General features: G+C 34.9%; 1 protein-coding gene across 2 annotated transcripts in view; it reads right to left on the bottom strand.

Annotated features, from left to right (window-relative positions):
• The window catches only part of LOC123673652 (SCY1-like protein 2), a 224,692-nt gene that overhangs the window by 154,350 nt on the left and 52,833 nt on the right, over nt 1–17,509 (bottom strand). For both annotated transcript variants that reach the window (XM_045608245.1, XM_045608244.1), the window contains exon 5: nt 7,040–7,185. In XM_045608245.1, the coding sequence (XP_045464201.1) occupies nt 7,040–7,185 (146 nt within the window). The remainder of the gene's footprint in view (nt 1–7,039; nt 7,186–17,509) is intronic.

Here is a 17,509-nt window from a genome sequence, read left to right on the forward strand (position 1 = left end):
TAGCAACTTCTTCAAGAATCTTAAGTGGCAAAAGAGGTCAAGTTACACAAAATATTCTTTGCAATTCTATTTATGAATATGCTGAAAATTACTCTTTAGTGTTCGTTTTGGGAAGTGATAAGGTGTACTAAGTGGATGAGTTTCTGAATTAAGTGTTGAAATATTGATATTACATTATATAGCAAGGAAACCCATGATTTTTCCGACAGGTGTCTGTATCGAAACTTCAAATTTACTAATGCAAAACTCTGGAAACTTAATTTAATTTCCATGCTGAAAGATAAATATTGAAGAAGTGCGCTCGCATTGTCTAAGCTTTTTCCATAAGTTTTTTTTTCAATAGATATTTGAAACATATTTGAAGGAGTTGCTGCTAAATTGTGGAGGATCTATTGCTACAAAAATTTCAGAAATTCCACGAAAAGCTCTTCAAAAAATTTTGGATTTTGTATCTGATGAAACAAATAGATGAAATTCATAGCGAAAGTGTGGTACTATGTACATGTAGTATATTTTTTCTAAAAGGCGAACTATTTCAAGCCTTCTACCAAAAATTATGCCAATATAAAGCATTCACAATAGTCTCCAAGAAAACTGTTTCATTGAATTTGTTGCCATTTGTAAGAAGTACATGGTTCGGAATAAAGAGAAAACAAAACAAAGATTCATTTTGAAATTATAGAAATCACACATGTTTTGAGAAGCCAGTATATAGAAACACTTTCGGGGGATTTTCGAACCAAAAAGCAAAAACCTTAGATTAGCCGATTCATATTCCCACATAAGCCACTGATTTCAGCGCTCATCAAATCTTTGCAGGCTTATTCAACGTTATGTTGGCTGGAAATCTCGCACAGTTGGAGAGAATTTATTCAGGTTGAATTATGTTGAACATTCATGTACGAATTCGAACCAACAATCAATTACTAGCAAGTTTAAGGTAATGGGTATCAATAAACTTATTCTGTAACTTCAAATCGAATAGAGATAACAAGGATCGAATAGAAATACACCTGTCGAATCGGGATCGTTTCGAATTGGTATTTTAGCGAATTGACGAAAGAAGAAGATTTGCAAACAGTATACCAAATTTTGACGCGATAGAATGAAACATTCCGATGTTTCAGATTACAATCTGATTCGTTCGTTTCTATTCGAATTACAGAATAGGACTGGATGTAATTTATTCCCTGACGTATTTTTCAGTTTAAAAGGTGGTAACAATATTAATATAAAATGAATGTAGGATCCAATTATTGTTCCCTGTAAATAATTGCGATGGTCAACCGGATGCTTGGAGACCTATTAGTTTCTTTAAGTGTCGAGGGCATGACAGTTTCAATTGATTTACAGGGAACGAATTGTTATTGTACATAATGTAAAAAGGATGTGTTATTCTTCGAGGTGTCGAAGATATGTCAAGAGTTGTAAATCTTGAAGAGATTTATTGGTGGGTTGATAAGGTTCGAAGACAACATGGTCGTACCAGATGTGTTACATCTGTTAATCAGGTTCTAGTCCTTCTAGAATATTCGATTTCCAGGAATCCGCGAAGATCTTTGTGGGCGGTACGGCAAAGCTCTTATTGGACTAGGAGATGGTACTTTTCCCCTAAGGGTGTGGCCAAAACGAAAAGAAGGGAAGTCGTTGTTCGAGACAGGGTAGTTCCAATCGACAGACGACACAGTTCAAATTATGCCGAAGACGGGTACAGTTTAACTTAAGTCGAAGACGAGTCAAGTTCGGGCGGTCAACTTAAGACGTAAGACGAAAAGACGTTTCGCGGACTAGATTAAGACGAGTGGCGAACATATCAAAGACAAGACGACCGAAAACTTGAAGTACGACAAAGACGTGATAATCGAAAACGTTTCGAGTAATTAAAACTAGAGTTAAAGACGAAATTCAGTACCGTAGTGAGAAACTTGTAATTAAGACGTAATTAAGATCTTCTCAATACTGAGTTTGTACTGTATAAGTGTGGCTTTGTAAATAGATGTAAATAATCCAAAAGAGTTTAATTATTGCAAATCCAACAAAGTCACGGAGAAAAAGACGAAAGGCCAGGTAATCGAATCATACCTCTATACGATCGATTAACCAAGCCTACATGAATACCATAAAATAATCTGAACTGAGTTGACTATCCAAGGTATCTTGAGAATTGAACATCGTTGCAAATTTCATCATCTTGAAAATTCGAATTTATATTTCTTGATCCAAACTCATGTTTAATAATAATAATAATAAAGTTTATTCATTATTCAATACAGTAACATTAATAAACATGATTACCACAGAGGTAATAATTTATTGCTAAAAAAATTACCTGTGCGTGGTGCCTATATCCAAACTCATGTTTGAAGTCGATAACTGGAAATTTCAAATTATCCTTTATTCACTTGGAAGAAACCGTCTAATATCACTTTTGTATCCCCTCAAACGACCGATAGTTAAAATTTTCAATCATTCTCTCAAACTAATTCTGAATATCGCTGTAGGAGGATCGCAAATCCCCCATAAATTTTCTCGGAGAAAATTGTTCCCTCAGAACCGGTTTATTTACCAACCTCAGGGTAATGGAACTGAAAATATAGTCAGTATTCGAACGAAGGGAATCACCTACCAATCAAATTTAAATTACATGCCATCTTGGTAAACTCCTTTGAATTGTGTCACTAGGTAATTCATTTCGGTGATTGCGGAAGCTAGAACCGCAATTCTATGCGTATTATGTACAGGGGGTCCCAAATTCGTTGTCTAGTGAGGTGATTCCAGAATTTTTCCGAGGAAAGAAAAAATTAATAATGCATTTTCAGGCTCGACTTTGAAAATAATTGATTTGGTGAAAGCAGCAACCTCATAAATGCATCTGTTTTCAAGCTGTAGAACTGTTCTTACAGTTCGGTGGCCACCAGATCTCCGTGTTTAACACCGTTAGATTTTTTTCATTGATCACATTTGAAGAACAACATTATCGATTCGAAAATGTTGAAATGTTGCTGAGATTTAACTGTGTCAAAACCTTGGTGGCTACCGAATATTTAAATTATTTGTATATCAGATCATCATAGATAGGCTTTATGTTCAAAATAACACAATTTTGGATTATAATTTCTAAACTAATTTCAATAAAAAACAAATGATTATACCAATGGATTTTACTGAAAAATGTGCCTGTAGAATCGCTGTAGAATGTGTTCATTTTAGTTTATAGCACCAGTAATAAATAAATAAATAATAAATAAGGAAGTTATGGAAACTTTTCATTTCAAGTCATTTTCTAATTTTCTCTTATAGCTTGAAAACAGTTGAACTTATAAGGTTGCGGCCTTCCCTAAATTAATTTACTCAAAAATGAAGCCCGAAAATGTGCATCTCATTTCTTTAAACTCTAAGGGATTCTGAGATCCCCTCACTAAACAATTAATTTGGAACACCAGATACACTTCGATTGGTTTGCATTTTTGAGCGCTCGTTCCCCGAACCCTAGTTCCATAATATTGTCTGTTGATGTCTGTAATTTTGGAATACTCAGATAGGGATGGTCTAAAACGATGAAGGTCGATTATATAAAATGTAATCATGATAAACATCATAACCCGAACCAAAAGACCTAAGAAATATGTCCAGTGAAAGGAGCTGTTTGAAATTCTGCACCTGTTAATTTCAAAAATTCAGATTTAATCGGTATAAACATTTATTCGATGTGAAATGATCATTTCAAGCTTCTATCTGAATTTCATATAAATTGCTTAACGAGGACCAGAGATAATTCAAGAAGCATATTTAAAAATTTACACAATATTTTCGTGACTACACTATCAAAGAAATATTTGGTATTTTATATTCGATATTCTTTCAGAATTTACTATGGTTCTGATGATATGATCATCTAGAAACTTCGCACGAAGCTTGAAATTATTATTTAACAACTTTGATTTGATAAGCAGTTTTGATTTTAAATGGAAAAAAGTCATTCTCACCGGACTCCTAGTCGGATTTCGCCCATTAACGAAATCAACTGCGGCTTTCAAGATCAAGAACGTACTCAGAGAATTTCAAATTCCAGGCTCATTTTTGTCAGGACAGAAGGCATCATGTTTACTACCGGATGGATGAAAATACTTGCGCATTTGACCAAAAATTCGTCATCGGTGAATCATTTAAGTTCATTTCCGACCAAAATTGGAAAAATACAGACATTGAGACGAAATCATAGATATTCGGTGAACATCAAGAAGACCCATTACTATGTACTATGTTCCAATATCCGTTCTCCCAATGCGATTAAACTTATGTTTTTCGAATAGTTGTCGGTCTATGAATTATCTAGGCTTCCAGTACAATGAAGCAGATAAGACTAATGTTCTCGATATCTAAACGTCTGTTCATTATTGTCTTGTCTTATACGGTTGCATTTGTCATGTATATCTAACAGAAGGAATTGGATTGTAGAAAGTTAAAAATACAATGCAATGGTCTCTTCATATTTTGAAAATTATTTCAGAATTGTAACATACGGAGTATGATATTTGGATTTGTGCTTCAAAACGTCAAATATAATATCTGTTAATATTTTGATCCTCCTGCATCTGAATTCAACGAAACATTGTTGAACAAGACAATCATCAACTTTCATTATACTGTGTTCATGCTCAACATGTGGAAAGACTGGGTCTTTCACGGAAGAATTGACATACAAAACAATCGTGAATTAGAATTTCATGGGGGAAATGCCCTGAACCAATTAACGTTAGATTGCTGACTGTTCAGCCAAATAATTGATTATCAGTTCCAAATTCTTGCAAAGAATTATCTCACGAGTATTGAAATTGACAGAAGCTATGTGGGCTTCTCAATAGGGACACTGAGATTTCAATTTCGATTTTTGAGCGCTCCTTTTGCGATTAGATCGTTCTATATCATTCCGCCACAATCCAATTGAATGCTTGTAATTTTCAAATTTTGAGCCGGAAATATCTTGCCGCGTCCACCCACATCTCCTGACCTTTTACCTATCGAACATGTGTGGAAAACGATGGGTAGTAGACTGTACCAATTAGCTAATCCTCCACAAACACTAGAAGATCCTCAGCATTAATTACAGATTACCTAATATGCAATGCCTGAGGCGGAAATCGATCATCTGGAGAAATCTACGCCAAGAAGGATGTGGGAGTGTTAGACTGATAATTGGGGTGTAACAAATTTAAATTTAAATGCTCCTATCTTTTGTTTGAATCCTTTGAAGTTTCAGGAAATTGCTATCTTTGACAAAATTAACAATTCTTCCAAGTTTGTCAAAAAACTGCAAAGCTTTCCAAGTGTTGTAGTTTTTATGTCATGATGATTAATCCCGCTCAAATTCAACCTAGAAGTCAGCTAAATGTCTTTCAACAAAAACACAGGGTGTTTCCAAATTATACGTGAACTTTGGAGGACGTGTTAGTATGATTCATCTGCTGTCGTTTGAGGCATATTTAGTGATAACCAAAAATCAATAGTTTTCGAGATATTTGAGTTCTTGTGATTTTCAAAAGATTTCTCACCTAACTTCATATTTCGTCAATTTTTTCTACGTTGAGCGAATTTGATTGTAATTGTGGGTTGTGGTCCTTATACTGTGACTAAAGTAGTTCACGGCCAAGGACAAATTAGGGTAATGAAAAATAAAAAGACTTATTCAATTTATTTCCAACCCACTAAAAATGTGTGAAAAAGATGATATTTAGATTTTAAGGGTCGCTGGCCACTTGGGTCGTTGCGGCTCGGTCGCAGGTACTTTTTCGCGGGTGTCGGGAACAGATGTGAAAATCTTTACTCTTCTCGTTGTCGGTGCAAATGTTGCACATATGTTGCAGTTGTAGACTGGACTGAACTCAATTCAATTATTCGCCCTGAAATGCCGATTTTTATGGGCATTCAGGCCGTTTTCCATTCGACTGTTAGCAAAGCCTTTCTACAGATTCCTTAAGGGTGCGACTTTGATCATTCCAAGTTTTCACACCGTTTTTAGCGTTTTAGTTCGAAATTAAACTTAACTCGAATATTTTCGAGGGAATTGATAGATTCCCTACATAATTTTGGAATATTTTCGTGGCCAGCAAAAAGTACGAATCTAATAGCGTGAGAATGGAAGAAACAGCGAGAAGTAAATTTCAGGCGGAAAGTAACAACTAAAGAAATAAGAAAGAGGGCACGTGCTTGTATGAGGAAGTGGAGGTCATTTCAAACATAATTTATGAATATAAGTTCTACTGAAATTTTGAGTTCGATTGCAATAATGAATTAATTCAAGCTTTCTTTTCTTCGCTTCTTTCCCCTTTCAGATCGTAATTTGCTAAAAAAAAACTAGTGCCTGCAATCGAACGAAACAATTTAAAAAGAAAGAAGGAATTTGGAAAGTTTTTGAAATAATTTTGTCATAAATAAATTGTGGAATTTGAAAGTTGTAGGCAAATTTATGTTAGAAATTTAACATGTTTTTCTTCAGATTCCAACTTTCGAATCATAATTCTTATTCAACATCTAATACAGCATAGTTTTGCTTTTTTTATACATATCATATACTTCTCTGATGAACATAATCCAAAATTTAAGTCAAACTTGGCCAACGTAAGAAAATTGACGAAAAATGAAGTAGGGTAAAAATTTTTTTTGAAAAACACAAGACCTTAAATTTCTCAGAATTCATTGATTTTCAGATATCAATAAATATAACTCAATCGGTAGCAAATGAGTGATACTAACACCTTTTTCGAGGTTTACATCTAATTTAGAAACACCCTGTTCAATTGAATCCGATTATAGGGGTTCATTTAAATTAAAATTTTCCGGTACTTCGTGATCATAGCTCGGTTTTTGGATATCTTAATGCTAAATCATGACTTTTCTGCGAATCAATGTCCAAAGTGATTCTGGTCTGAAATTATATCAAGTAAAAGTCATCATAATTCGAAATAAGAGAACTACATTTCACTGCGTATGATTTTCTTGACCGCAATTTTTTTCGAGAATAAATTATGGAGAAACTTACGAGTTCCAATTGCTTCAGGTAAGCGGATGTAGAGTTTCCAGACTGGATCAGTGGCCTCCCATTGTTGAAAATAGAACATATAACCATCCCAAGGGAGAACATGTCGCTAAGGATACTGCAAACAGATTGTGTTTGAGTTTCGGGTGCTGAAAAAAAAACCAGACTGCCTTATCTTGTTGAAATATGTGTTGTAAATCAGATTTATTCCCCGAAATGCTATAAATGGGGGAAATAATATTATTCAGTACATCCCTATGAAATATGGTCGTGAAAAATTCATGCGACTTTGAATTTATGTTTTTACGTTTGTTTGGTCGCCTTTCAGCGTAATAAACATAGATAGGGAGTATCTATATGCAAAATTTAAGTGTCTTCAACATAGTATGTTATTTTCAAATACTTGAGGATAGAATATTATTGAAAATATATATTATATTGAATTTATCCTTTGAATGATTTTCGATAGAATATGAAATTTTGAATAATTTCTCCTCGATGTTTTCCTTCAATTTTGAATTTATGGTAAGAAGAATATTTGCTGCTTGTGCCCTTGTACTTGTTGGCGTCTATGCTGCATTCTGTTTTAAGATATTTCTAGGTTTCACTCACATATTTTTGAGTTATTACCAAACTTTCATTCACCTGGGTTGTGTGCTTTTTTGGAGAAACCTGTCAATTGGATCAAATATCACTGATGGTTGGATCAGGCTTCCAGAAATTTGTTCTGATTCTGTTCGATCTATCCATTCGTTAGTACATGTTGGAGATAATAATTCGCTTGTAGAAAATGAGGTATGATTTTTCTATCTATGATAATTACTTCGCGAATAACAGAAGATAATAACAAAATTAATGAATTATATGCGGTTTCACTTCACTCTCACGAACTATTGGTGGTTTGCATAAGCATTTCCCTGATTGTTTCATTTCTTCATGACTTGAAAAAACATATGTACAGGGTGGGCAAATAAGCGAGGTAAGCGGCTATATCTCAGGATTCACTCATTGTAGAGACTTGCGGTAAAAATTTTTACGACTAAAGTGTACAAGAAAACACACGGGAAATTGTTTTGAAGTTCATACCTCTACCGCTAGGGGTATAATAGCTATCGTCCAGTAGAAACGTGAATTTCACTCGAAAATGTTTCATATAAAGTTGAAGAAAAAAAATCATCACTGTAATCCTTGGAAAATTCTCTATATTTTTGAATTATCACTTTCGATTTTACGACATCAAATAAGGGTAGGGAAAAGGGAGAAATCTGACTGATTGAAATGCCTGTAACTTCAGTTCGGCTCAACATTTTTGAGCAAATTAGATCTCGTGTGAGAGATAATATCTTTTTGATTGAGGACAAAATATAATCATGATAAATTTGTTTCTGCTGCTTTCGATAGGGGGCGCTAAGTCACAAGTTCATTGTTTTGTTCATTTTACTCCGAAATTTCAAATGTAATGATAGGATTTTCTTAACAGAAACAGAAAATCCATCAAATTTGCATGAAAAAACCTGCAGGTCGCAAAGCGATAGTTTCAGGCGTTCTGGAGTCATGGCCGAAAGAAGATATTCTTCAACTGATGCACTGCGAAAAACCAAATTGTGTCTTTAGGTTCTGACAAAAACAGAAATCCCATTGAATTTGTATGAAAAAAACAGAAGATTGCAAAGCGATAGCTTCAGGAGTTCTGGAGTTACGTATAAGATTTTTTGATATGTACAGGACATATAAAAGAAATCTTATACATATAGCACACATCGTCCAAAGTCTTGACCTCCTTTTATCAACTCAACTCAACTTGTAGAATGTAAAATGACAATTTCTTTAAGTGTGGAATCTTCACTATCTGATCACTTAAATGGAAACAATAAACCAGCAAAAAATGTTTCTTGTTCGGGAGAATAAAGATGTATTCGGAGTTAATCAGTTTTCAGCGAATAACGAGAGTTGTAATATTGAGAATATTTCGTGGAAGATAGTAATAGTAATAATGTTTATTTCATGATTAGTCTACATTCAGAACAAAATACAGTCATTTTACAATGTAAGTAAATATTGAAAGAAAAAAAAGAAAATCGTGACATGAAACAAACAGAAATCAAATTTTCTCGAAGGTGAGCTCCCGGAGGATTAAACCTTGTGTGAGAAATAAAAAAAAAAGTACAAGTTTAAAAGTCTTGACGTAATTTCCACGAATTCTCAACTGCCGGGATATCCAAAATCTCAGTTTGACCGGGAAAGAATAGTAGCCCTACATCAAGAAGCTTCGTCAAAAAATCATATTGCGCAACGTTTGAATATTGCACAGACTTCGATGAGGCGCATAGTGGCCCTTATCCTTGAAACCGGTTCTCTGGAGACAGGTGCCTGGTCGACCCAGAGTAACATCTGCAAGGGAAGACCATTATATCGCAAATTTCACGCAAATTTGAGACAGGTGGTCTCAACCAGTACCATAAGGAGACGGTTGCATTCCTCAAATTTAAGGGCAAGAAGACCTTTGAGGGGACCTCGGCAATCACCTGGATATAGAGCTACCCGTCGACAATGGGCAGAACACCACAAAGACTGGCATTTACCACAATGGCGCAATGTACATTTTTCGGACGAGTCACTATTCGGTTTACAAAGTGATAGTCGACGAGAAAGGATTTGAAGAGGTCCAGGCAGACTAGAGCTACTCAGTTTCGCCCGGAAAGTTCTGTACCTTCAAAGCAGATCAATAATGTACTGGGGTTATAATGTTTGGTCGCTGTACCCCTCTTATTATCGTTGAACGAACAATGACTGGTGCCATCTACGTAGAAAACATCATTGAACCAATCATTGTCCCTGTGCGCAATGAATTTGGGAATATTTTCATTATTGGGATGATAACGCCCCACCACACCGCACACGAAGGATTCATAACATTCTTCAAGAGAACAATATCCAGAGAATGAACTGGCCAGCAAACTCAACAGACATAAATCCAATTGAGCACGTATGGGATTACTTAAGGAAATCAAAATCCAATCACCAAAAACCCTTCTACAACCTTTCAGGATTTGAGTTTAACCCTTCAGGAAGAATGGAAAGATATGACAGAAAATTTCATTAATGACTTGATTCGTGGGATGTCTAGGCGTATTGGGCAGTTGATTGAAAGAAGTGGTGATAAAACGGAATATTGAATTTGGATTCAGTTGTGGAATAACTAAAATTAATCAAAAATAATCGATAAATTTAGATTTGTCTTATTTTTCCTATTTTGTCTCATCCTGCATAAAGGAAAGAGTAACAAACAAAGTTTTGCTATCGAAAATATTGTAGTTGAAATACAGGGAAATATTCATTTCATTTCCAGAACATCTTGATCAATCTAGGGGGAGCAAGACTTTTGATGATATATGAATTTTAATAGGAAATTGTGAGGAATATTTTTTGGTAAGAGTGATTTCCTCATACAATTCTCACCTCCTACTCTATTTGATGGAATAAATCGAATTGATATCCTTGTCCCCATATTAGCGTGAAAAAAATTCGTCATTCAATATACTTTCATCTCAATGCTGATGGTTATTTTACTCGACCACCGTGAAATCTACCATATCAAGTTCAATATAGGGTTATAAGCCTCTTCAGATCATCTTATCTACAGGTTCTTATCCCCAGTGTTGAAAATGGATCTGAGGGTGGGCTAATGGATAATTGAATGTAGTCAATACCCGTTCCCTCGTTTCAGGTAAACTGTATGCTGAATTTTGATGAGATTGGATGGGAAGTTTGGACTTGTAGAAACAACATTCATACCGTAACAAATTGAGGGTATCCTGTGTGTTATTAATATAGGAAAACAATACTGGCCTGAACCCATGACAGAATGTTGAGCGAGCGGTCTAAAACACTGCAGGTTCTTCACTCAGATTTTCCTTTTTCAACGCAAAATATGTTGAAGAAGAAGAAAAAGAGAAGAGCCTCAGAAAAATTTTCAACGAATATTCTTTGCGTGATTCAGTTTGAAATTCGCATTGAAATTTATAAACATATAAATAAATAATAATGAAAAATTTTGAACTTGGAATCATTCTAGCAATATACAGGAATTCTCAAAACTATGGGGTCAACTTGATACAAAAGATCCGCCTTAAAAAATGAATAAGACTCTCTCAATTTTTTTTTCTCAAATATCATTCATTACAGAGATACCATGTGTTGGATGTGAAAAATTAAAAGTAATTTCTATACATATCTTCCAAAGTTGCCAAAATTTGAGAGAATGGTCGTGTTCTATAGGTGTTCTTTTTTATGTCAGTATGGCAACTGATTTTGTTTTTCAAAAAAGCTTGATTACCCATTGAAGGATTTCAAAACCATGTATCTCTGCAAGAAAGCAGCTCTGGTGAAAAAATGCATGTGAAAGTGTCATTTTTTTTTCTGGTTCTGATTTTCATATCCTGTGATATGGAATAGTAATTAATTTCAGCCGAATAAATTTTTCACTACTAGTGTGTTTATAAAAGCACAATCATCTGGAAAACGGTCAGTTTATCCGGATTCTAACAAGTAAACATTTTTTACTCAAAATGGAGAATGCGAAAAATGCATAAATTTTCTGATTTTACCTACCAGTGACATAAGAAAAAGAGGAACCATGATGCCCTCCTTGTACGCCACTGATCGCACCTGAAGATATGACTCTTTTCGAAATAAAACACCTAATGAACACAAACATTCTTTCAAATTCAATTGAAAAATTTTGGAAAATGGAAAAATCAAGATTAAAAATTACTTAAATTACTTAAATTTTCATATTCAACATCCTGTATCTTGACAACGAACGACATCTAGAAAAAGAAATATCGAGAAAGTCTTATTTTTCAAGGCGAATCTTCTGTTTTAATCTGACTCCATAGTTTCGGGACACCATGTATGTTCTCAATTCAATGATTCAAGTGTGATAAGATTTCGAAAAATTATGTTCTATATTGTTTGTTTCCCTTCGAAATTGAAAGATCGTGTTATCGAACTGAGGGGATCATACGGATTAGTAACTAAATTTCATACCAATTTTCATGTTAACAGTATCTGTAGTTTTCAATACGAAATTTTACTTCGAACTCAAATTGTCAGACAAGGAATTTTATTTCCTCTGTACAATACAAAATTTTTACCTCATATACCTAGTTCTTTTTTCAATTTACGTCGTACGAGTTTGCTATTTCGATTTTAATGCTTAGTTTTCACCCCTAATCTCAAAATTACAAAATAAAATGGAATTCATAAATGATTAGAAATAATAAAGAAACCCGCACGTGTTAACAGTCACTTAATTAATAAGTAAGATCCAATTCTGGTCTCGAATGAATTAGTCGTTTCAGATTCTGAAGGAAATGTCCTAATTTGCACCAACAACACTATGTGGCAACCCATTCCATCCGTCGAAAACTCTGTTGAAGAAATATCTTCGCTCACATAGATACAAACTCCACGGTAACCAGTTGCTTCCTTATTATCGCGGTAAAGGGTATAAGTTGTGAATGCTGTCACAGGGTTGGAGCCAAGTTTCCGATAGCATAATGATGTAAGGACCATGATACTGAACAAATAACAGCAGTTCTTAGAATTCAAATCCGAGCGACTGTATGCTTGTGTACCTGACATTATATTATCCAGCTTTTTTGAAATTATCGGGGAGGCATCTGCAGGATGCATTCAGGACAGCCATTCATATACTTCATTATGAAATTTCCGTTCTCAACGGATTGGTCCGTACTCAGTTCTCTACGCACTGAGGATAGTTTACCAATTTGCAACCTCGTTTTATCATCCTGAATATACAGGGTGGCCACTTTTTTAATAGTATTATATTGGTAACTTTTAAACCATGAGAGTTAAAAGGTCGGTCAAATGGAGAAAAAGTTGCATTCATAGAAGCATTGTCGAGCAGTTCAAACAAATCGAAATTATCAGGGCCGGTTATAGAGATATCATAAGAAAAGTAAATTCTGTCATTTTGATTTTTCTTTTTTTTCTCACTTTTTATTCGACAGTAAATTGTTCTCAATTTGACGTAATCAGATTTCGTATCCAACGTTTCGTGCTCTCTGGGCCACCCTCAACCTCATTTTTTTCAAAACGGACCTGTATATTTTATGACACTTTTCGAAATAACTTTTATCGCTGAATTCAACGATATATCATACAATGTCATTCAAAGTTGATTTTCAGGTGATTTTGACCCTTATCCAATTTTCTTTGGGTCGGATCTGTAGTGAATGCAATTTAGACGTTAGACGCAGACAGTGACCTGTATATGGTGGATCGTACATATCCAGATATTTTTGCAATAATACAAGGGATTATGCTAATTTTTTAATATCGGTCCTTTCTTTGGACAGTCTTTAACAAAAATGTGGAAACTGGCATTTTATCGGTTTTGTCTATGCTACATTCAGAAAAAAACTGGGTTTTCAGCTTCTACAAGTGTAACTAACATATTCAGAAGTTCTTCCACCAACCACACCGAAAAGTTTCCCATGTTTGTACATTAAAAACGTTGGGGAAAGTGAGAGCCTCGCAAATGAATCTCAAAACATCTTCTCTAGACAAGAATATTGTATTTTTTTGGCTGATCCTTGCTTCAAATATTCGACCAACTTATTGTATTTACCGATGTAATATTCTTATTCACCACGGAAGTTTCATCATTGAATATTAAGACCATGAAGAACTCAGATAAAATGTTTCAAAGAAATCACTCAAAGTCTCCGAGTAGCACAGTTTCATTGATACATTCCAAACAGTTTTCTGCCATCCAGTTCACAATTATTTTGTAGTCTTCATATACACTTGTGACCTTATTGGTAAAAGGTTTCTATTGCATTTTCACCTTCATAATGGTTATTTATGCAACAAGGGCAAAAAGTGAATGTTTATTGCACATTTGTGCACATTTGCATAATAAACAATTTTTGCACGAGTTGCATACAACATTTTTTCTACGTTCATGCAAAAAAAAATGATTTATTGAGGTGCGGCACTAGGTGTAGGAATATGAAAAGCGCAACTTGAATACTTTATTATTAATATCGATTTGCATTGAAACAGGAACTAATACGTTACGAACAATTTAACTCAAACTTCATTTTTACCCTCAATGCTGGAAGTGAATGAATAATTGATGCAATTTTCAATATGAATATTTCGTAGTGAAGTACCTTTTAAATCCACTTCTTGATTTGTTACTGCTGTAAACGTACTAGTACTTGGTAACTTCACATCGTTATTTCCTTCAGGCTGAAATATTTGTTTGTCATGATGACAGCACGTTGAAATAGAATGACAGATGAGTGCAATAAAAACTTTATTGCACTAGTGCAATAAAGAACTTCTTTTTCCACTAAATATAGTTCAATAAAGTTTTGCTTTTTGCATGAATGTAGAAAAAAGTTTTTAGAGAAATGTCTAATTTTTCTCCGTTTCTTCAAAGTTTACCTTGGGCCAAAGGCCGTCAGGTTTGCAAGTCGTTGGCCTTGGGACATAACCGTCCTTGATACATAAATAAGCATTATGATTTGCTAGGATATCAAACAAATTTAAATCTACGACATATGTTGAAGGTGAATAGATCACATTATCCAGCGTTGAAGAATTACTAATGCATCCGAGTATCTTCTGAAAATAGTCTATTATCCTTACGCCATGGACCAAAGGACAGATCTGAGCGGATCCTATCCCCGCAAAAAATCCTTTTTCCTTGGGGAGAACTGTAAGTATGTACACATTCAATCCAATACTGATCTCGTTTCATCTGATACAATTCACTATCTGCTGCGTCCCCTGATAACGAAAAAGATTTTTTTTTCGATCTCGTTATCTCGGGACACTGACGTGTATCTCTACTCTTAATGGGATCCAATTGTTCTTCTGGAAGCCTGAAATCTTGCTGATGAATCTTCTTTCATCCTTCGTCGAACTCCTGTCAGAATTTTTTTGTATGAAAGATGTAGAAATAAGTCTAGAATGATTCTATTATTTACTAAGTAGTCCTTTTTAGAGCAGAAGTAACGACTTATTTCTTAGAACAATCAATTTGGATATAGGAACAGGTGCTCCTCACAATCCTGTTTTTTTATATAATAGTCTTGATATCCACAAATAAGAATTCGTTAGAATCTGAATAGAGCCCTAAAATATTTTAGCGATTGACGAATATTTTCAAACCTCCGAAAAATATACTAACTGACAAAGAAACTGCAACACCCAGGAGAAGGTGTTTAAATTTTAAATATTTTTTGGCAAAACATTGATTGAAATTATTCAATTTGGAAAAAAATCTTGAAGATTTTTTCATGTAAACAATTTTTATTACATAAATATTGTAGTCGTTTTTTGCAAGTTTTTTGAATTTTACAACGAACCAGCTGTTCGAGGAGATCCAAAGTTGATGTTTAGTTGTTGTTAAAATGCCTAGAACACGTGTACGGGCAATTCATCGCCGGTTAAGTGAGTTTGAAAGAGGTCGAGGCGGGGATGTCATTTCGAGAAATTGTTAACCGTACGAACAGAAATGCAACTACTGTTATGAGATATTGTCAATCGTGATTTGATAATGCCCAAAATCAAAAAAGAGTAAGCACCGGATGTCGAAGGGGCACAAATGAAGTTCGAGATCGACGTCTAAGATTTATGGCCATTAGAGACCAATTTTCGACAACTCGATCTTTGGCTGATGAGTGGTTAGAAGAACAAGGCCATCCTGTAACTGTCCGAACATTTTACCGCCGGATAAGGTCTTTTGGACTGCAGCATTATTGACCCCATCTTGTGTTTTTTGGAATTGTTTATTAGATATTTTTTGTTACTCCTGACGGTTGAGCATCGCCGGCAAGGATTACAGTGATGCAGAGAGCGTCAACATTGAAATGTGGAATGGCATCAGGTCTTCTTTTCTGATGAATCTCGATTCTCCTTGTGTACACATGATGGCCGAAGAAGGGTTTGACGACGTCGGAGAGAAAGACGTGAACCTTAGTTTGATGTTGAGCGTCATGTACACCGGACAGTAAGCGTTATGGTATGAGGTGCTATAGCACATGCAAGAAGGCCACCTTTAGTCTTTATTCGAGATAATATGATAGCGCTGCGTTAGCTTCAAGAAATAGTGGAGCCATATGCTCTTCCTTACATTAACCGGCTCGAGAATCCAATATTTCAGCAAGATAACGGCCGACCTCATGTTGCCAGAGTTAGTTTAAACTTTTTCGAAGCGATTCATATGAACCCTTCGCCATGGCCGCCCATATGGAAAATTATCTCAGCCTCCATGGACTTTGGCGACTCTGAGACATGAAGTATAGGTAGCTTGGGATAGTATCCCCTAAGAAAAAATACACCATCTTATTGCATCAATGACAAAACATATTGATAACAAATTCTTCAAAAAACATTTTAAACCCTTTATTTTTTCTCCAATTTTCAATCATTCACTACTTGCTATATTTATGTTTCTGGGTTTTGCAGTTTCTCTGTCAGTTAGTTTATTTCAATGATGAATTTCAATTTTCCCGTTATCATGGGATTACAAATTTTTCTAAAACACTAGTTCAAAGAAATTCTCATTTATCACCTTCTTATTTGGTAATATTTCTATTTATTGATATTCTGAATTTTTAAATTAATGAAATACAATATATTATACAACATATAATTTTCTTTTTTTTTGAGAATTCTGAATGGATAGTTTGTATTTCTCATCAAAAAATAATAATTTTTAAAGCAGTAAAGAAGTTATGAAATGTTTTCATTTTACGCCATTTTCCATGTTTCTCTAATAATTTGAAAACAATTGAACTTGGTTGAAATTGGTTGCGGTTTTCACGGACCATTCATAGTTTATCTAGCTTAAAGGGATTCTAAGATCCTCTTACTACACAACAAATTTGGAGCACCCTCAAGTGTATGTTCAGAATGGAATCCTGAAAAAAAATTTAACGATGATCACGGAAACTGCCGGAAATTGGATAACCATAGAAATAAATCAATATTGAAATCATGACAAAGGCGCCTTAAATTCACGCTTTCCACAAACGTGCTACGCTATCCCCCCAATCATTCAACATTGTATCGCTGAAGCTGTCACGAACAACCAACAAAAACTTTCTTATACGATTAAGTTTGCGGAATAGGTTGTCTTCTCCTCTCCGGAGAACGGAAATCCACACTTCCACTCACTTCCTGTATTCCCATCCTTTCATTCCGGTCTATGAGCTCCAACCCCCACTCGCACGTCACTTCGTCTCGGCTGGATTTCTTTGGGGTCTTCCGAACAGTCTCCTTTTTCCGACTTGACGTTTGATCATCTTCGATTCCTTCAAATAGCGACGGTTTTCTACTCGTACAGGCTTAAAACTCTCACAAGACTCTGCTTTGGAAGTTATCAATGGTGAAATTGCTCTTTTCGTTGTCGGATGGGATTTTATCAGGAAT

The sequence above is a fragment of the Harmonia axyridis genome, chromosome 2 (genome assembly GCF_914767665.1).
Source record: "Harmonia axyridis chromosome 2, icHarAxyr1.1, whole genome shotgun sequence".
In the NCBI taxonomy this organism is placed as follows: Eukaryota; Metazoa; Arthropoda; class Insecta; order Coleoptera; family Coccinellidae; genus Harmonia; species Harmonia axyridis.